We start from the raw sequence: 21,760 nt of genomic DNA, 5'->3' as shown, positions 1-21,760 counted from the left end.
GTGTGCTTCAGTAAACCAGACAACTTCTATACAAGTGCAAACTAGAATTTCCAGTCCTCCCACTTGAAGTAAAACTACTTTAGTTACTGACAACAGTGGATCGTTTATGTAATGGTTTATTTCATACACTTTTTTCTACAGTGGACAAACAGTTTCATGCAACTGAATTAGGGAAATTAAATCTTACTAAGTTTGTAAAGTGTAATTGCATATCACATTATTCCCAGAGCTCAGCTGAAGTGAACCAGCCTGTAAGAGGACCATCACATTCTGGAGGAGAGTTTCTCAGGTTGAGGACCCAACCACTTTTCTCCTGTAACAAGGATGAACAGGAATGACTCAACAAATCCATCATTTGTCAACACAAGCTTCATGAAAAAAAGGTTACTTCCCACTTGTAAACAAAACATACTAAATTAAATTTACAAATTTCTAAAATAAACAGACAAGAGGTTAATGCCAGATGTTTATTCAACGCTTTACCAATGCAGTGAGCCATAAGCTCAAATCTGTCTGAGCCAAAGAAGACCTCCGGCTTCCTGTCTACATGACACACGATGAGTGGAAAACCAAAGGCCTGTGAAGAGAAGACATCTTTAGCTCAAACCTCTGACTGGCAATAGCTAACGGAGCTTCACTAACAGGAAAATGAGGCTAACCTTGTAGTTCAGGGCTTCCTGGGTGGTTTGCTTCAGCTTGTCTTTGATTGGTTGAGATTTGGCTAATTTGAGTAGTTCTTCCAGCTCACTGGCCGAGAGACCTGCCTTCAGACCTGCCTGCATGTGACATAGACACCAAATCACTGCTTCATTCTTCACTGACTACATGTATTGTTTTAAGATAGTGTTTACCTGCAGCACATACACATGATGGGGGCAGAAATGGAAAATAGTGGAGTTTCCTCACAACAGATCACATTTGACAAAGAATTGCAGAATGTCACTAAATTGTGTTCACTGGAAATGTTTAGTGAGGTTTGTTTAGAGCCTGTTCAGACAAGGGGCAAAACTGAGACTACCAAAGAATGACCTCCTGACCTCTAGGTGAGGGTTTGTAAAATTAATCCTGATTATATGCTACAACAACATGCTCTCGGTAAACTGACTGTCCTGGGATGTAGTATGTCTTCTAGCCTCTAAGGGTGAGTATTTCAGGCTTTACTCTATTACTCTGGTACCTCCTGTCCCACACGTGTTCCAGTGTCCCTGGCTCGAATGCCCATCTGCTAGTGTAGTCAGGTGTGTGTTGCACATGGTTAGAGGTAACCTGCACAGGACAGCCGGGGGTTCATGTCCGTGCTGCCTGTACCTCTGAGAATGAGGCTGGTTGGGTGATGTCCTGGTCAGTGCTCCAGATCCGTGTCCAGAGTTCCCTGGACACATTCTCCACCAGTGCGTCTCCTGATGACTCCTTCTCTGACACTGCAGTGAGAAATCGCATTGCAGCAAGAGACCCTGAGAGAGACAGTCAGAGAGAGAGAGAGAGAGAGAGAGAGAGAGAGAGAGAGAGAGAGAGAGAGAGAGAGAGAGACAGAGGAGGAGAGAGGAGAAAGTGTGAATGAGAGCACTTCGTTCTCGGGCATGCTCATTCTCAGTAAAGGGTACCTTTCTCAAACATGACCTCAAAAGGGTTTGCAGGGTGGCGCACTGGAACACAGAAGTAGTGGGCCAGTCTGGTGAGATCCGTGTTCATGTACAAGGCCTTATTAGGGACCATCGCCGGTGGCCTGTTACCTGGAGACAGCGGGACCCCCCAGAGGAAGGTGAGGATAGGTGTGGAGAAGACAGGAACACTGAGTGGTGAGGATAGGTGTGGAGAAGACAGGAACACTGAGTGGTGAGGATAGGTGTGGAGAAGACAGGAACACTGAGTGGTGAGGATAGGTGTGGAGAAGACAGGAACACTGAGTGGTGAGGATAGGTGTGGAGAAGACAGGAACACTGAGTGGTGAGGATAGGTGTGGAGAAGACAGGAACACTGAGTGGTGAGGATAGGTGTGGAGAAGACAGGAACACTGAGTGGTGAGGATAGGTGTGGAGAAGACAGGAACACTGAGTGGTGAGGATAGGTGTGGAGAAGACAGGAACACTGAGTGGTGAGGATAGGTGTGGAGAAGACAGGAACACTGAGTGGTGAGGATAGGTGTGGAGAAGACAGGAACACTGAGTGGTGAGGATAGGTGTGGAGAAGACAGGAACACTGAGTGGTGAGGATAGGTGTGGAGAAGACAGGAACACTGAGTGGTGAGGATAGGTGTGGAGAAGACAGGAACACTGAGTGGTGAGGATAGGTGTGGAGAAGACAGGAACACTGAGTGGTGAGGATAGGTGTGGAGAAGACAGGAACACTGAGTGGTGAGGATAGGTGTGGAGAAGACAGGAACACTGAGTGGTGAGGGCCTCTCTAGAAACTCTAGCTTTACATGCAATATGTATAATGATCTTAAAACATATAATGTGTATAATGATCCCTATAAACCCTCAGAAAACCAGGGTTCTTCCACCACATCTTTCTTGCATATATATGCATTTTATGCTACATTAACTATGCACGTTCCAATTATATATATGTGTGTATGTGTGTATATGGGTCGCTGGGTATGCTCCGTCATAGGTCATAGGTTACCTAACTACCTAACTAAGCTATTTGGTCACACGTCTCATACTTACCTGACTCGTTCATGACTCCGCCCAGAAAGGCGGGGCGAAGTTTGAGGTCGATATTCCACACACTTCTGTAGCGACAGAGCACCTGCAGTCATACCAATACAGTCATACCAATACAGTAATACCAATACAGTAATACCAATACAGTCAAACCAATACAGTAATACCAATACAGTCATACCAATACAGTCATACCAATATAGTATCGCGTTGGGGTTTTGCACAAACGTCTAGTAGTGTAATGATGCCAGTAGGTACAAACTCAGGAGCTGTAGCTAACAGCATTATATGAACAAGGACGAACCTCAAAGCCCAGCCAGGAATAAGGAGAAACAACATCATAGAACAGTTCGATCACTTTTCTCGAGCTTGACATCTGTGAATAAAGATTTGTATTCTAATATGCCAAGTGCATTTTGAAAGTGAAGCCATTAGATGAATGCCATAATGCAGTATACCCACCGTGCGTGTATTTATAGGTGGTTCTGGTACGCTTTTAGTTGGACTCTGATCCAGGGAAGAAGAGGAGAACTTTACCTGTGCCAAAGTTCCGCACACCTGTTCATCACGCACAATGATACATAGTGGAGAATATTGTCAATATGTGGCCTACATTCAGTTGAATAACTTATTCGCTATAAAGATAATACAGATAGTTTTCAAAACAACGTTATACGATACATAAAATGGCCAAAAATGCATACACGAACGCAGAATTAACGGGTACAATTCTCCTACAAATCTCCTTCCTTTGGATTTTGACCATAGAGTGTTAATAAACGGACTATAGGAGAGTTTTAACTTCAACACCGCCATCTAGCGCCTGGGCGGCAGTGCAGCTGAATTACACGACCGCAACGCAGTTACTCTTCTCATCGCCTTCATTTAGTCATGTAAATAATACATGCAAATATGTTAGCTAATGCATAAAAGATATTTGTACATGTTAGCTCATGTATAAAATATATGCACATGTTAGCTAATGTATAAAAGACATATGTACATGTTAGCTCATGTGAAAAAAGAACGTACGTTAGCTAATGTATAAATGAATGAATGAATGAATGAATGTTTATGAAACCCCACAGAATTTTGCAGAAAACAAAATAAAACTGAATGGAATGGGTAAAAGCCCAGAATTTGAATAAAAATGCAAATATCGTAAACAAGATTTTAAGCTAGTACAAGGTGAAAGTTTTTAATATCAACCGCAAGACCGAATCACTTAATTTTGTTTAAGTCATCTAAAAGTTGACAAAGTCATCTAAGGTTTCTTCACATAGCACTAGTATTAGGTTATGACTACTTAATCAGCATTTTCTGCCGAAATATCGTAAATTCGCGTAACATGTTTGAACGGAAACCTGCAACGTTAAATCATTTACACACTGCCCCCTCTGGTGGCCGCTAACGGGATTGCAGGTTGATATTATTACAGTATCAAGCGGGGCTGTTCATCTTACGATAACTCCAACCATGTATTCAGAGTTTAAATGACCCATTGGCAAGACAATGTTGCTGCTCTACGGAGTAGAGCTGCAGGTCTCATGTATTACGGGTCCAGGTTAGGCGTGTGGCCGCCTCGCCCTCTGTCCCTTATATCCTCACCAACATGCGGTAGTAGGAAGTCGTGACCCGGATAACAAGCGCACGACGCCCGACACACCAACACCACCATCCCGCTGTATGTAAGTGTAATATTACATATTTAAATATGCGGTTTTAGCGTTTACTCCAAAAATATAACATCGATAGATAGCTTGTAGTTTCAAGTTTCCCGTTCTGTGCAGTACGGGCTGTGTTGGCTAGTTAACGTTAGCTAGCTATGTGTCTAGTTATCTTGTTGACTAAGTGTCTAGTTATCTAGGTGTCTTAATTATCTAGGTGTCTAGTTATCTTAATTATCTAGGTGTTTAGTCGTCTATGTGTATATGTGTCTAGTTATCTAGGTGTCTTAATTATCTAGGTGTTTAGTCGTCTATGTGTATATGTGTCTAGTTATCTGTGTCTAGTTATCTAGGTGTCTAGTTATCTAGGTGTCTAGTTATCTACTAGATAACTAGATAACTAGACACCTAGATAACTAAACACATAGACAATTAGACACCTAGATATCTAGATAACTACACAACTAGACACCTAGATAACTAAACACATAGACAACTAGACGCCTAGATAACTAGACACCTAGATAACTAGATACCTAGATAATATCTAATTTTGGAACGCTGATTTATTAAATATAGTTACACTACTACAAAAGGGACGCCAAATAACTGATGGGATAGCCAGGTCTTCCACAATAGCCTCATAAGGAATTTAAGCTGTAGTTTCTATTTTAGGGAGCTGAAGAAAGGTGGGAAAACCTTCTCAGCTCTTCCCAACACGGTCATTTGTTTGTGTGATCAGAGAAATGTCACCGGATGAGCTGGTGTACCTGGGAGTCCTGGCACTGTCGGTGCCCATCGGATTCCTTTTCCGTTATCTGAGTAAGCTACAGATGTCAACATCACAGTACTACAAATGGTCAACAACACAATACTGAAAAATGTAGGACTAACAGTTACAAATGTAAACAGTTTGACACAGCTAGTAGTTTGTGACTAAACCTTAAGCCTAACCCCTAACCTTAAGTGCTGAACCCTAAGTACTAAATTCTAACCCTATGACTGCATACTGGCCAACAGGTCCAACAGAGAAGCAAGGGGCAGCGCTGATTCTGGGCTTTGCTGTTACGGTGGCAACCTGTGGGATCCACACGCTACACTCACTGTGCACAGTTCTAGGAACATGGCTAATTATCAAATTCAGCTGGAGGTGAGTGTGAACCTGCACATGTCACACAGTTCCACACGAGAGCTGCACAAACATCCACAGATGGGCTTGTACAAGTGCTGTTGCATAGCGTGTGAGGGTGTCTGTTAAATATCACTAATGAATCTTAAAAGAAGCACTGAAACTGAAGAGAACCCAGGACCACTGTGTAGTACAGCCACTGTGTAGTAGAGTCACTGTACTATGTGTGTGGATGGTGTGTGGTGGATGATCGTGGTGTGTGGTGGGTGATCATGGTGGATGGTGTGTGGTGGATGGTGGCACACAGTCACTGTGTAGTAGTCACTGTGTAGTAGAGCCACTGTGTAGTACAGCCACTGTGTAGTACAGCCACTGTGTAGTAGAGCCACTGTGTAGTAGAGCCACTGTGTAGTAGAGCCACTGTGTAGTAGTCACTGTGTAGTACAGCCACTGTGTAGTACAGCCACTGTGTAGTAGTCACTGTGTAGTAGTGTCACTGTGTAGTACAGCCACTGTGTAGTAGTGTCACTGTGTAATAGTCATTGTGTATTAGTCACTGTGTAGTAGTGTCACTGTGTATTAGTCACTGTGTATTAGTCACTGTGTATTAGTCACTGTGTAGTAGTGTCACTGTGTAGTAGTGTCACTGTGTAGTAGTCATTGTGTAATAGTCATTGTGTAATAGTCATTGTGTAATAGTCACTGTGTAGTAGTGTCACTGTGTAGTAGTGTCACTGTGTAGTAGTGTCACTGTGTATTAGTCACTGTGTATTAGTCACTGTGTAGTACAGCCACTGTGTAGTACAGCCACTGTGTAGTACAGCCACTGTGTAATAGTCACTGTGTAGTACAGCCACTGTGTAGTAGTGTCACTGTGTAGTAGTGTCACTGTGTAATAGTCATTGTGTAGTAGTCACTGTGTAATAGTCACTGTGTAGTAGTGTCACTGTGTAGTACAGCCACTGTGTAGTAGAGTCACTGTGTATTAGTCACTGTGTATTAGTCACTGTGTAGTACAGCCACTGTGTAGTAATCACTGTGTAGTACAGCCACTGTGTAGTAGTCACTGTGTAGTACAGCCACTGTGTAATAGTCAGTGTGTAGTACAGCCACTGTGTAGTAGTGTCACTGTGTAGTACAGCCACTGTGTAATAGTCACTGTGTAGTACAGCCACTGTGTAGTACAGCCACTGTGTAGTAGTGTCACTGTGTAGTACAGCCACTGTGTAGTAGAGTCACTGTACTATGTGTGTGGATGGTGTGTGGTGGATGATCGTGGTGGGTGATCATGGTGGATGGTGGCACACAGCCACTGTGTAGAAGTAGTCACTGTGTAGTACAGCCACTGTGTAGTACAGCCACTGTGTAATAGTCACTGTGTAATAGTCACTGTGTAGTACAGCCACTGTGTAGTAGTGTCACTGTGTAGTACAGCCACTGTGTAGTACAGCCACTGTGTAGTACAGCCACTGTGTAGTAGTGTCACTGTGTAGTAGTGTCACTGTGTAGTAGTGTCACTGTGTAGTACAGCCACTGTGTAGTAGTCACTGTGTAGTAGTGTCACTGTGTAGTACAACCACTGTGTAATAGCCACTGTGTAGTACAGCCACTGTGTAGTACAGCCACTGTGTAGTAGTGTCACTGTGTAATAGTCACTGTGTAGTAGTGTCACTGTGTAGTACAGCCACTGTGTAGTAGTGTCACTGTGTAGTACAGCCACTGTGTAGTACAGCCACTGTGTAGTAGTGTCACTGTGTAGTACAGCCACTGTGTAGTAGAGTCACTGTACTATGTGTGTGGATGGTGTGTGGTGGATGATCGTGGTGTGTGGTGGGTGATCGTGGTGGATGGTGTGTGGTGGATGGTGGCACACAGCCACTGTGTAGAAGTAGTCACTGTGTAGTACAGCCACTGTGTAATAGTCACTGTGTAGTACAGCCACTGTGTAGTAGTGTCACTGTGTAGTAGTGTCACTGTGTAGTAGTGTCACTGTGTATTAGTCACTGTGTAATAGTCACTGTGTAGTAGTGTCACTGTGTAGTAGTGTCACTGTGTAGTAGTGTCACTGTGTAATAGTCACTGTGTAGTAGTGTCACTGTGTAGTAGTGTCACTGTGTAATAGTCACTGTGTAGTAGTGTCACTGTGTAGTAGTGTCACTGTGTAGTAGTGTCACTGTGTAGTACAGTAACTGTGTAGTAGTCACTGTGTAGTACAGCCACTGTGTAGTACAGCCACTGTGTAATAGTCACTGTGTAGTAGAGTCACTGTGTAGTACAGCCACTGTGTAGTACAGCCACTGTGTAATAGTCACTGTGTAGTACAGCCACTGTGTAGTAGTGTCACAGTGTAGTACAGCCACTGTGTAGTAGTGTCACTGTGTAGTACAGCCACTGTGTAGTAGAGTCACTTTGTAGTACAGTAAATTGTCTAGAAACAGTGCATGTCAAGCATTTGCTATATAAGTGGGTCTTTAGTGATGGTGTGTGGGTGTTGGTGTGTGGTGTGTAATCATGGTGGATGGTGTGTAGTGTGGTGGATGGTGTGTGATGTGTCGTGGGTGGTGTGCGTTGTGTGGTAGGTGGTGTGTGGTGGATGGTGTGTGGTAGGTGGTGGATGGTGCGTGGTGTGTGATGTGTCATGGGTGGTGTGTGGTAGGTGGTGTGTGGTAGGTGGTGGATGGTGTGTGGTGTCTCCTGGGTGGTGTGTGGTAGGTGGTGGATGGTGTGTGGTAGGTGGTGGATGGTGTGTGGTGTGTCCTGGGTGGTGTGTGGTAGGTGGTGGATGGTGTGTGGTGGATGGTGTGTGGTAGGTGGTGGGTGGTGTGTCCTGGGTGGTGTGTGGTAGGTGGTGGATGGTGTGTGGTAGGTGGTGGGTGGTGTGTGGTGGATGGTGTGTGGTGGATGGTGTGTGGTGGATGGTGTGTGGTGGATGGTGGGTGGTGTGTGGTAGGTGGTGGATGGTGTGTGGTAGGTGGTGGATGGTGTGTGGTGGATGGTGTGTGGTTGGTGGTGTGTGGTGGATGATCATGGTGTGTGCTGGGTGGTGTGTGGTGGATGGTGTGTGGTGGGTGATCATGGTGTGTGGTGGATGATGTATGGTGGGTGGTGGGTGATCATGGTGTGTGGTGGATGGTGGGTGATCATGGTGTGTGGTGGATGATGTGTGGTGTATGGTGGGTAGTGGGTGATCATGGTGTGTGGTAGATGGTGTGTGGTGTGTGGTAGATGGTGTGTGGTAGATGGTGGGTGGTGGGTGATCATGGTGTGTGGTGTGTGGTAGATGGTGGATGGTGTGTGGTGGGTGGTGGGTGATCATGGTGTGTGGTGTATGGTGGGTAGTGGGTGATCATGGTGTGTGGTAGATGGTGTGTGGTGGGTGGTGTGTGGTGGATGGTGGGTAGTGGGTGATCATGGTGTGTGGTAGATGGTGTGTGGTAGATGGTGTGTGGTGGGTGGTGTGTGGTAGATGGTGTGTGGTGGGTGATCATGGTGTGTGGTGGATGATGTATGGTGGGTGGTGGGTGATCATGGTGTGTGGTGGATGGTGGGTGATCATGGTGTGTGGTGGATGATGTGTGGTGGATGGTGGGTAGTGGGTGATCATGGTGTGTGGTAGATGGTGTGTGGTGGGTGGTGTGTGGTAGATGGTGTGTGGTGGGTGATCATGGTGTGTGGTGGATGATGTATGGTGGGTGGTGGGTGATCATGGTGTGTGGTGGATGGTGGGTGATCATGGTGTGTGGTGGATGGTGGGTAGTGGGTGATCATGGTGTGTGGTAGATGGTGTGTGGTGGGTGGTGTGTGGTAGATGGTGTGTGGTAGATGGTGTGTGGTGGGTGGTGTGTGGTAGATGGTGTGTGGTGGGTGGTGTGTGGTAGATGGTGTGTGGTGGGTGGTGTGTGGTAGATGGTGTGTGGTAGATGGTGTGTGGTGGGTGGTGTGTGGTAGATGGTGTGTGGTGGGTGGTGTGTGGTAGATGGTGTGTGGTGGGTGGTGTGTGGTGGAGAGTTTCTTCCTCACACTTGTCCCGTTCTTCATCCTCTGGTGCTCTGTGATGGTGTGCAGGACGGCTCCTGCGCTCTCCCTAGGATGGTCCTTCCTCTACCTGCTCTTCTTCAGACTGGCGCCGTGGTTCGGCTTGGCTCCGCCCACTCCCTTCGCCAACGCCATCCAGCTCCTGCTCACCCTGAAGGTACAAGCCAGCAAGCCATGTTGTTATGGTAACGCTGCGTGGGCCAGTAGACTCCTGGCTGTACCCCACTCTGCTCTTGGCTTTTTGGGTCTGAGAAACATCAACTGTAACTTTGAGGACTTTTCCTTTTCCTATATGAGCTTTTCTTATTTAACAGATGGTAAGTTTAGCCAATGAGGTTCACAGTTACCATGCTGAGAAGAGAGAGGATGTGAGCACCTTCTCCAAGTCCCCAGCGACTGGTCCACTCTCCCATGAGCCCTCCCTTTATGATGTCATATCCTATAGCTACTGCTACGTTGGCATTATGACAGGTATTGTGCCTGATGTTCAGGGGTGGGGGCTGGTTTGTGTGTAACTGATGAGAGGGTGTGTGCATCGTGGTGTCTCTGGCATGCACTGTAACTGTCTGTCTGAGCCTCCTGCTTTCCTCTGGTGCTAGCTCAGTACCGTGAGGGTCCTCTCTCTCCCTTAACCCAACATGTGTATCGTTTCTGCCCTCCGTTCACGCGGCACTCTCATTCCACCCCTCTCTTCTACCCTGGAACTCACCCTCACTCCTTTTTGTGCTTTTTCATGTTTACATTGTGTGCTGTGTCCACGCCTTCATCTCCAACCACTCACATGTGTTCTATTACCCCCCACCCACCCTGTAACAACCCTCCATTTACCTGCATATCATAACACTGTGACTTTATCACACCACCCCTCATTCTGCATTTTCTTCCTGTCTTCCTCTCTCCCTCTCTCTCCTCTTCCTCTCTCTCTCCCTCTCTCCTCTCCCTCTCTCTCCCTCCCCATCTCTCCATCTCTCTCCACATCTCTTCTTTGTGATGCTGTCTGTCAGGTCCCTTCTTCCGCTACCAGACCTTCACAGACTGGCTGGTGCAGCCAGACTCTCGCTCTCTGCCGGGTAAGCAGCCCTGTCTCCAGCGGTTGAAGATGGTGCCTGTCTACGGAGTTCTCTTCCTCTCCGCCAACGCACTCTTCCCCCTCTCCTACGTCCGCACAGATGACTTCCAGGAGCACAACTACTTCTTCAGGTGTGTTTCTGTCACTTGACACGGCTCATTCACCAGAGGTGGGACCAAGTCAGTGTTTTGCAAGTCTCAAGTAAGTCCAAGTCTTTATCCTCAAGTCCCGAGTCAAGTCTCAAGCAAAGACACTCAAGTCAAGTCAAGTCTCGAGTCAAGACAGGCAACAGTCAAGTCAAGTCCCAAGTCTGAAACTTGGAATTTCAAGTCCTTTCGAGTCTTTTTTTTTTTTTTTTACCAATGTTGCAGGTATATTTTAAATGTAAATAATAGACATGCGTTCTTTAAAATCTTTAAATCTGTAATTTAAATCTGTATTCTCCTCAAATCTTGATAAAACATGTGCAACTGAAAACACGAAGTATAAAAAAAATTAAAATTACACCTCTTTATTGCACAGTTCAATTTGTTAAAATTAGCTGCAAAAATATTCATACTTTAAACTACAATTTTCCAGAAATAAATATTCTGTGAAAAAGTCATAAGTAGAACTCCATGTTCAAATAAAAAGTGCTGATATTTTCACAGTACAATACAAAGAACCATAACAGCATTTTTCCCTCTCTTCTCTTATCTGGTTTCTTGGAGAACATGTGTGAGTGACACAAGACAAAAAAATATAATAACTGAACAATTAACAGGAATCTGCAACTTTAGACATTTCAGTAAACTATTCTGCATTGCATTTGCAAAAGACCAAACTGGCCAAAAGTCTGTATGTCATTTGTGCACGATGAGGCCGTAGAATGATGTCCCCAATAGCTGAAAACTCGCTCCACTTTTGTCAATATATTTTTTTCTCGACGTAGATGTCTTCAAATACACAATCCATGCTGAGATAGAACTGGATATTATGATGGTGACAGAGAGAGGCTCTCTTCCCCGAGTTCAGATACAGAACCCAGGGTTGCCAAACCTCACGTGCTGAGCATGAGACACACGCATTTGTCCGTCTTCACACGCTCTCACGCCACACATCCGATTTCTCACGCCGGAAAAAAATCTAGTTTATTTACCTCTGATCCACATCTATGATTCAATGAGTTACTAGTTTGCCCTGGCACCAACCACTGGCGATCGATCGATCGCGATATAATACTTAACTTGTGTCCATTTTACACCCCGCCCGGTAAAAATTTACGTTCGCCAACCCCCCCATTTGATTGGTTGTGCTGCAGCTCACGCACACACACACGTACAGAGTGTGGAAAAGCAGAGGACTGGTCTGCGTCAGAAGGACGGAAATTAAATTAATGGGGCGCACTTTATAAATATTAATATGCGTTTTAAAATTTAGATTTGGGGTAAAAAAAATCAAGTCTTTGCAAGTAAACAGGTTCAAGGCCAATTCAAGTCCCAAGTTATTGGTGTAAAAGTCCAAGTCAAGTCTAAGTCTCTGAATATTTTTTCAAGTCAAGTCAAAAGTCTTAATATTAATGACTCGAGTCTGACTCGAGTCCAAGTCATGTGACTCGAGTCCCCACCTCTGTCATTCACACATATAAAAGACATAGGGAGTGTGTAGTGAGTGTGTGTATGCGAATGTGGCCAACGTGTGTAGTGTGTGCGAATGTGGCCACCGTGTGTAGCATACCTGTCAAGTGTCCCGTTTTGGCCGGGAAAGTCCGTATTTTTATTTTCCCGTATTTTCAGTTTTCAATTTTAATTTTTTTTTAAAGCATTCATGTGCCGCTCCAAACAGAATTCTGTCACTAGCCTCGCGAGAACTGCTACCCAGACCACTGCAGGTGGAGCTGACACCCAGACTACTGCAGCTGGAACTGCCACCCAGACCACTGCAGGTGGAACTGCCACCCAGACCACTGCAGGTGGAACTGCCACCCAGACTACTGCAGGTGGAACTGCCACCCAGACTACTGCAGGTGGAACTGTCACCCAGACTACTGCAGGTGGAACTGCCACCCAGACTACTGCAGGTGGAACTGTCACCCAGACTACTGCAGGTGGAACTGCCACCCAGACTACTGCAGGTGGAACTGTCACCCAGACTACTGCAGGTGGAACTGCCACCCAGACTACTGCAGGTGGAACTGTCACCCAGACCACTGCAGGTGGAACTGTCACCCAGACTACTGCAGGTGGAACTGCCACCCAGACTACTGCAGGTGGAACTGTCACCCAGACCACTGCAGGTGGAACTGTCACCCAGACTACTGCAGGTGGAACTGTCACCCAGACCACTGCAGGTGGAACTGCCACCCAGACTACTGCAGGTGGAACTGTCACCCAGACCACTGCAGGTGGAACTGCCACCCAGACTACTGCAGGTGGAACTGCCACCCAGACCACTGCAGGTGGAACTGCCACCCAGACTACTGCAGGTGGAACTGCCACCCAGACCACTGCAGGTGGAACTGCCACCCAGACTACTGCAGGTGGAACTGCCACCCAGACCACTGCAGGTGGAACTGTCACCCAGACCACTGCAGGTGGAACTGACACCCAGACTACTGCAGGTGGAGCTGCCACCCAGACCACTGCAGGTGGAACTGCCACCCAGACCACTGCAGGTGGAACTGTCACCCAGACCACTGCAGGTGGAACTGTCACCCAGACCACTGCAGGTGGAACTGTCACCCAGACCACTGCAGGTGGAACTGTCACCCAGACCACTGCAGGTGGAACTGTCACCCAGACCACTGCAGGTGGTACTGCCACCCAGACTACTGCAGGTGACAGTTCTCGCGAGGCTAGTGACAGAATTCTGTTTGGCGCGGCACATAAATGCTTAAAAAAAAATAACAATTGAAAACTCGCGGGTTTAGTCACAAAACATATTTGGGGTGTTTTTTCCTTCACTTTTTGCCACTCCAAAGATGTTTTCGTCTCTCCTACAGCCTTGATTGCAGCTATATGCAAATAACCGATTATGCAAATTAGGCAATGACGTCATATACGGGAAATGTCCCATATTTTTAAATACAAAACTTGACAGGTATGGTGTGTAGTGTGTGTGCGAATGTGGACACCGTGTGTAGTGTGTGTGCGAATGTGGACACCGTGTGTAGTGTGTGTGCGAATGAGGACACCGTGTGTAGTGTGTGTGCGAATGTGGACACCGTGTGTAGTGTGTGTGCGAATGTGGACACCGTGTGTAGTGTGTGTGCGAATGTGGACACCGTGTGTAGTGTGTGTGCGAATGAGGACACCGTGTGTAGTGTGTGTGTGCGAATGAGGACACCGTGTGTAGTGTGTGTGCGAATGAGGAACATGTGTTCTATGTGCATGTGTTCCGTGTTCCGTGTTCATGTGTTCCGTGTGTACTCATTCAGGTTCTTCTACATGGTTGTGATCTTCTTCGTCTTCCGGATGAGGTTCTATGCTGCTTGGTGTGGGGCAGAGGCAGGTTGTATCAGTGCAGGACTGGGTTGCTACCCACAGGGGGCGCTGTCCAAGCCCGGAGGCGGACCCAGCGTTCAGTACAGGTGAGCTGGCTTTAATCAGGTCCTCCCAGTCTCTGAGAGGAACTGGTGGCTTGTTCAGACCTTTACAGCTGATGACTGTGTTGTGCCGGAGGCGTGTGGGCTGGAGTGTGTTGGGGTCGGTGAGTGTGATGCTGTAGGGATGTTCTCCTTCAGTCCTCCTCCAGGTGCCCAGGTGGAGTACGACTTCAAGACCATCCAGAATATCGACTGCTACAACACGGACTTCTGTGTTAAAGTGAGACACGGCATGCGCTACTGGAACATGACTGTGCAGTGGTGGCTACATCACTACATCTACCCCAACGCACCGTTCAGAGCGTACGCCCTGAGGTAACACACACACACACACACACTACATCTACCCCAACACACCGTTCAGAGCGTACGCCCTGAGGTAACACACACACACACACACACACACACACACACACACACACACACACACTACATCTACCCCAACGCACCGTTAAGAGCATACGCCCTGAGGTAATACACACACACACACACACACACACACACACACACACACTACATCTACCCCAACGCACCATTCCAAGCGTATATCCTGAGGTAACGCACACACATACACCATTCAGAGCGTATATCCTGAGGTAACACACACACACACACACACACACACACACACACACCATTCAGAGCGTATATCCTGAGGTAACACACACACGTACACCATTCAGAGCGTATATCCTGAGGTAACACACACACGTACACCATTCAGACCGTATATCCTGAGGTAACACACACACGTACACCATTCAGAGCGTATATCCTGAGGTAACACACACACTTACACCATTCAGAGCGTATATCCTGAGGTAACACACTCACACGTACACCATTCAGAGCGTATATCCTGAGGTAACACACACACACCATTCAGAGCGTATATCCTGAGGTAACGCACACACGTACACCATTCAGAGCGTATATCCTGAGGTAACACACACACGTACACCATTCAGAGCGTATATCCTGAGGTAACACACTCACACCATTCAGAGCGTATATCCTGAGGTAACACACACACGTACACCATTCAGAGCGTATATCCTGAGGTAACACACTCACACCATTCAGAGCGTATATCCTGAGGTAACACACACACGTACACCATTCAGAGCGTATATCCTGAGGTAACACACTCACACCATTCAGAGCGTATATCCTGAGGTAACACACACACGTACACCATTCAGAGCGTATATCCTGAGGTAACGCAGCCCCACCCAAACGCTGTTTCAACCCCTCTCCCTGTCTTTCTCAGGGCTGGGTGGACCATGTTGGTCAGTGCTTACTGGCACGGACTCCATGCAGGATACTACCTCTCCTTCCTCACCATCCCACTGTGCATCGCCGCTGAAACGGCCATGGAGGCATCAGTGCGGTGCCGGCTCGGCCCGGCGGGTCAGCAGGCCTTCGACTGGGTGCACTGGTTCCTCAAGATGAGGGCGTATGACTACATGTGCATGGGCTTTGTGCTGCTGAAGGCTGGCGACACCCTGAACTACTGGAGCTCCATCTACTTTGTCATCCACATCATCGCACTGCTCTGCCTCGCCATTGGCCGAGTAGTGGGCGGAGCTGGCAAGGCGGCGAAGGGAACAAAGGAGGGGGAGACTGTGAAGGGGGCGGAGCTCGTGACAGATAAAATGGAATAAAGGCCCATAACAGCGTCTGTTGTGCTGGTGCTGGATAAGCTGTTGTTTATACAGGATAGGAACTACATATCCCAACATGCACTGCTCTGTGGCAGCCAGCAGGTGCTGTTGATCTGTTGTTAGCGCTTGTCAGTATTGGTGTGACAGAGCAATTTAGTACTGTTACCAGAACATAATGTACTAATAGCTAAAAGCTCCTGTTTGACTTGCCTTTTTTTTGCCCAATTGTGCAGCATTTTGAGATTTATAGTCCATCTTTATGAATGTTTATTCTTGTGACACTTTCAGATTAAGCGCCAGATTAGCAGGACTTTAGATTTGAGTCTATTATGGCATTATTGTTGTTTTTATTGCTATAATCTCCATCCTGCTCATGTATGTATTGTCATTGTGTCATTTCATTGTTTTTTTCACAGTAATTTCTCTTACAGGGCCCATTCTGCATCTTGAAGATAGGGGGCGCCATTGAGCCAGACAATGGCTCCGTTGCAGTTTTCACATCTCAGAACAGTCCAGCGGTTGAGGAGTGTCATTTTGTTGCTGATGTGCTAATTTTGCAGTTTTCCACTTCTTGGAGCAAGTTGGGGTCCAAAATAATTATTTTCCTACTACGTGGCCAGTCCCTACTGAGTCCTTATGTTTTTCTGAATCCTGAATCTGAGTTGGCTGACTGATCTGTTCAGATCTCTTCCAACCTGAAGGTTAAATGCTCAATGACCATACGGACCATTTTGTGAACTTGAGTTTGTAAGAGAAAAGTATATTAGATATATTATGGGTCCAGATACATTAGGGTTAGGGTTCTGATTGGTCCAGCTACATTAGGGTTAGGGTTCTGATTGGTCCAGCTACATTAGGGTTAGGGTTCATGAATGTGGAGATGATCAGCTGAATACCTTCATGCTCATTTTCCTAAAACTACATCATGATTTGAAACACCATCAATCATCTGTGATCATTCCATCTTATAAGTGGGTTTTTTTCTGATTTTTGTTTGTTGCTTTGTAAGCTCTTCTGTTTCTGTGCTTTCTTCTGAGTGACATCTCACTGTAGGTCTGTACCCCCACAGTGTCATTAAATGGGTGTCGACCGTCATTAATCATGTGATGCAGATGAGACCAATCAAACACCATGTGTGGCTGATTCTGTTCTGGTTATTCTGAACGTGATCCAGTAATTCACTGTATGTACTGTTTTAGAATTGTAGTGCCTGGTGCTGTTTGATTGTCACCCAGTGGATGTGTTTTCAAACTCTAATGGTATTATCTTTTCTCTTCATATGGCCGTAATATTATCTCTTAATGCAACAGCAGTGTTCTCAAGTCTCACGCATTGAGCGTGTGACACACGCATTTGACCGTCTTCACACGCCACACTTCTGATTTCACACGCCGAAAAAAAATCTAGTTTATTTACCTCTGATCCATATTTATATCGCCCTCCACTGGCGATCGATCGCGATATACAACTTACGTTCGCCACCCCCCCACTCAACAACTAACATTCGCCGCCACTACCAGGTTCAAATCTTACCCTGACAAGATCTCACTCTGAAATGAATTCTAAACTTGAGAGCCCTGTGCAACAGTGTTTACAGTATAAAGACGGGTTAATAATGTGCACCCAGGGAACACTCCTGGCATCATGTGTTTCTGTATCATCACAGTTTTTCAATGTGTTCATCATTGTATTTTAGCACAAAATAATTAAGAGATCTTGGAATTGGTTATGTGTCCTGCCAGTCCCGTGTCACTGGTGTTTGGGAGTGGTTAAAACATGCTAATTTCTTACCTGGGCTCCAGGTTCTTGTGTCTCACCTTCTTGCACGTGTGTGTGTGTGTGTATAAACTGCACACATTGGTATGCAAATCAATAAACGTTTGGAGGAAATGATGTAACTTTATACCTGCCGGTATCCATGACTCATTCAAGCAGTGAATCACTAACACCATGGACAGATCTATATGTATATCTATATGTTCTGATCTATATGTTGAACACAGTGCTGAAACTACCAACAACACACATGCACACAACTTTAACTGCTTTTTACTTTGTCTCCAGGGTAACCGGCTACAGCACACACGGTTAGACTAGCAAGGATTGCACCACCCAGGACCACATCTTGCTAATCTGTTATTCATGGCGGATTAGTTAACCTCTGGACCTCCAAGGGTGATAGAAGTATACCAGACATGGTTACACCACTCAGAACTACACCACCCAGAACTACACCAGACAGGGTTACACTATCTAGGACCACGTCAATACTGTAGACTGTCAACCAGAGCAGATTAATTTTCAACCCTTCCTGAAAGCAGACACCTATAGCATCACAATAGGCAGGCTTGGATCAGTTGTGTACAGGAAGTGTTTCTAAGGGTATTTCCCTTGAGCTCAAAGTTCAGGCACGAGTACGTCCTCGAGAAACACACACTTGTTTCTGACCCACTGCCATGAAGATTTAGCTAAACTGCAGTTGTTTCAGGCAGATGACGTATGAGTCCCTGTTTTGTAGCTGCTGCGCCTGCTGTATTTCTCTGGTTTGAGATAGTAGGGCTGTTGAGATGGAGCTGAAAGAACTCCAGGACACACACACAGCAGGTAAGTGTGATGGGGCCGATCTGCAGTCAAATAAGATGGAATTGTTCTAGGGGATGACATCATTGATCCAGGTTAAGCAGTGGCGGACTCGTGTGTGAAGGGAGGTGCAAGGGGACTCAGCCTAGAAATAGCACTATGAAGTATGGACTATATGAACTGCTATTAGATGGGTCACCCAATGGAGGATGGGTTCACTTTTGATTCCCAAGGTTTCTTCCTAATTCCCACCTAGGGAGTTTTTCCGTGCCTCTGTCACCCCTGGCTTGTTCATTAAGGGTCTGAACCTATTCACTTGTAAAGCTGCTTTGTGTCGACATGTAAAAAAAGTGCTATATAAATTGAGCTTTGGTTGTGCAGGGAAATATGGGCTCCTAGGATCCCTTGAAGTTGCTGGTGTAAGGGCAGGAAGGGGCAGCAGAGCTAGTGAAACAGGGTTTACATTTATTTATAGTCCTGAATATGGCGTCTTCAGTCTCAGGCAGAATGTTACACTGGTGCCTTATAAACTATATGTCTGTTTGGATTGCCATTTGTTGCTATGGAAGCACATTGCTGGCACAGCTGATATATACATTTCCTCATGTTCTACATTATCCATGTTGTATATTCTTCATGTTCTATATTCCCCGTGTTCTATATTCTTCATGTTCTATATTCCCCGTGTTCTATATTCTTCATGTTCTATATTCATGTTCTATATTCTTCATGTTCTATATTCTTCATGTTCTACCTTCTTCATGTTCTACATTCTTCATGTTCTATATTCTTCATGTTCTATATTCATGTTCTATATTCTTCATGTTCTACATTCTTCATGTTCTATATTCCCCGTGTTCTATATTCATGTTCTATATCCTTCATGTTCTATATTCTTCATGTTCTACATTCTTCATTTTCTATATTCTTCATGTTCCATATTCCCCGTGTTCTATATTCATGTTCTATATCCTTCATGTTCTATATTCTTCATGTTCTACATTCTTCATTTTCTATATCCTTCATGTTCTATATTCCCCGTGTTCTATATTCATGTTCTATATTCTTCATGTTCTACCTTCTTCATGTTCTACATTCTTCATTTTCTATATTCTTCATGTTCCATATTCCCCGTGTTCTATATTCATGTTCTATATTCTTCATGTTCTACCTTCTTCATGTTCTACATTCTTCATTTTCTATATTCTTCATGTTCCATATTCCCCGTGTTCTATATTCATGTTCTATATCCTTCATGTTCTATATTCCCCGTGTTCTATATTCATGTTCTATATTCTTCATGTTCTACATTCTTCATGTTCTACATTCTTCATTTTCTATATTCTTCATGTTCTATATTCCCCGTGTTCTATATTCATGTTCTATATTCTTCATGTTCTATATTCCCCGTGTTCTATATTCATGTTCTATATTCTTCATGTTCTACATTCTTCATGTTCTACATTCTTCATGTTCTATATTCTTCATGTTCTATATTCATGTTCTACATTCTTCATGTTCTATATTCTTAATGTTCTATATTCATGTTCTATATTCTTCATGTTTTACATTCTTCATGTTCTATATTCTTCATGTTCTATATTCATGTTCTATATTCTTCATGTTCTTTATTCTTCTTCCTGTTCTATATTCTTCATGTTCTATATTCATGTTCTGTATTCTTCATGTTCTACCTTCTTCATGTTCTATATTCTTAATGTTCTATATTCATGTTCTATATTCTTCATGTTTTACATTCTTCATGTTCTACATTCTTCATGTTCTATATTCTTCATGTTCTATATTCATGTTCTATATTCTTCATGTTCTTTATTCTTCTTCCTGTTCTATATTCTTCATGTTCTATATTCTTCATGTTCTATATTCATGTTCTATATTCTTCATGTTTTACATTCTTCATGTTCTACATTCTTCATGTTCTATATTCTTCATGTTCTATATTCATGTTCTATATGCTTCATGTTCTTTATTCTTCTTCCTGTTCTATATTCTTCATGTTCTATATTCTTCATGTTCTATATTCATGTTCTATATTCTTCATGTTCTATATTCTTCATGTTCTACCTTCTTCATGTTCTACCTTCTTCATGTTCTATATTCTTAATGTTCTATATTCATGTTCTATTTTCTTCATGTTCTATATTCATGTTCTACATTCTTCATGTTCTATATTCTTCTTCATGTTCTACATTCTTCATGTTCTATATTCATGTTCTATATTCTTCATGTTCTTTATTCTTCTTCCTGTTCTATATTCTTCATGTTCTATATTCTTCATGTTCTATATTCATGTTCTATATTCTTCATGTTCTATATTCTTCATGTTCTACCTTCTTCATGTTCTACCTTCTTCATGTTCTATATTCTTAATGTTCTATATTCATGTTCTATTTTCTTCATGTTCTATATTCATGTTCTACATTCTTCATGTTCTATATTCTTCTTCATGTTCTATATTCTTAATGTTCTATATTCATGTTCTATATTCTTCATGTTTTACATTCTTCATGTTCTACATTCTTCATGTTCTATATTCTTCATGTTCTATATTCATGTTCTATATTCTTCATGTTCTTTATTCTTCTTCCTGTTCTATATTCTTCATGTTCTATATTCTTCATGTTCTACCTTCTTCATGTTCTACATTCTTCATTTTCTATATTCTTCATGTTCCATATTCCCCGTGTTCTATATTCATGTTCTATATCCTTCATGTTCTATATTCCCCGTGTTCTATATTCATGTTCTATATTCTTCATGTTCTACATTCTTCATGTTCTACATTCTTCATTTTCTATATTCTTCATGTTCTATATTCCCCGTGTTCTATATTCATGTTCTATATTCTTCATGTTCTATATTCCCCGTGTTCTATATTCATGTTCTATATTCTTCATGTTCTACATTCTTCATGTTCTACATTCTTCATGTTCTATATTCTTCATGTTCTATATTCATGTTCTACATTCTTCATGTTCTATATTCTTAATGTTCTATATTCATGTTCTATATTCTTCATGTTTTACATTCTTCATGTTCTATATTCTTCATGTTCTATATTCATGTTCTATATTCTTCATGTTCTTTATTCTTCTTCCTGTTCTATATTCTTCATGTTCTATATTCATGTTCTGTATTCTTCATGTTCTACCTTCTTCATGTTCTATATTCTTAATGTTCTATATTCATGTTCTATATTCTTCATGTTTTACATTCTTCATGTTCTACATTCTTCATGTTCTATATTCTTCATGTTCTATATTCATGTTCTATATTCTTCATGTTCTTTATTCTTCTTCCTGTTCTATATTCTTCATGTTCTATATTCTTCATGTTCTATATTCAT

The 21,760-nt window shown here is 43.9% G+C and overlaps 3 protein-coding genes across 7 annotated transcripts in view; 2 read left to right on the top strand and 1 right to left on the bottom strand.

Moving 5' to 3' along the window:
• Positions 1-98: 98 nt before the first annotated feature.
• On the bottom strand, positions 99-3,474 carry LOC143473531 (glutathione S-transferase kappa 1-like). 2 transcript variants are annotated; one of them, XM_076970567.1, is made up of 9 exons: positions 3,371-3,474; positions 3,129-3,224; positions 2,971-3,042; positions 2,670-2,751; positions 1,605-1,733; positions 1,309-1,454; positions 660-776; positions 484-577; positions 99-313 (listed from the first exon to the last, which is right to left on the bottom strand). In XM_076970567.1, exons 3-9 carry the CDS (start codon positions 3,040-3,042, stop codon positions 264-266), a joined length of 690 nt encoding a protein of 229 aa, XP_076826682.1. In that variant the 5' UTR covers positions 3,129-3,224; positions 3,371-3,474; the 3' UTR covers positions 99-263. The 2 variants fall into 2 exon arrangements, with proteins under 2 accessions (XP_076826682.1, XP_076826683.1); XM_076970568.1 differs by lacking the exon at positions 1,605-1,733.
• Positions 3,475-4,091: 617 nt separating this feature from the next.
• Positions 4,092-17,716, top strand: mboat7 (membrane bound O-acyltransferase domain containing 7). Of its 4 annotated transcripts, none has more exons than XM_076970565.1 (9): positions 4,092-4,350; positions 5,076-5,155; positions 5,354-5,483; positions 9,528-9,654; positions 9,812-9,968; positions 10,502-10,697; positions 13,982-14,134; positions 14,288-14,464; positions 15,420-17,716. In XM_076970565.1, exons 2-9 carry the CDS (start codon positions 5,080-5,082, stop codon positions 15,811-15,813), a joined length of 1,410 nt encoding a protein of 469 aa, XP_076826680.1. In that variant the 5' UTR covers positions 4,092-4,350; positions 5,076-5,079; the 3' UTR covers positions 15,814-17,716. The 4 variants fall into 4 exon arrangements, with proteins under 4 accessions (XP_076826680.1, XP_076826679.1, XP_076826678.1 ...); XM_076970564.1 differs by having other exon boundaries at positions 5,009-5,155; XM_076970563.1 differs by having other exon boundaries at positions 4,092-4,354.
• A 474-nt stretch (positions 17,717-18,190) lies between these two features.
• tmc4 (transmembrane channel-like 4) overlaps positions 18,191-21,760 on the top strand; it is a 28,011-nt gene continuing 24,441 nt past the window's right edge. Inside the window, exon 1 of the mRNA XM_076971179.1 lies at positions 18,191-18,417. Coding sequence (XP_076827294.1) covers positions 18,381-18,417 — 37 coding nt within the window. The 5' untranslated portion in view covers positions 18,191-18,380. The remainder of the gene's footprint in view (positions 18,418-21,760) is intronic.

This window comes from Brachyhypopomus gauderio, chromosome 13, assembly GCF_052324685.1.
Source record: "Brachyhypopomus gauderio isolate BG-103 chromosome 13, BGAUD_0.2, whole genome shotgun sequence".
Taxonomy (NCBI): domain Eukaryota; kingdom Metazoa; phylum Chordata; class Actinopteri; order Gymnotiformes; family Hypopomidae; genus Brachyhypopomus; species Brachyhypopomus gauderio.
The sequence above is the reverse complement of the archived record's forward strand: the minus strand, read 5'-3'. Positions and strand labels throughout refer to the sequence as shown.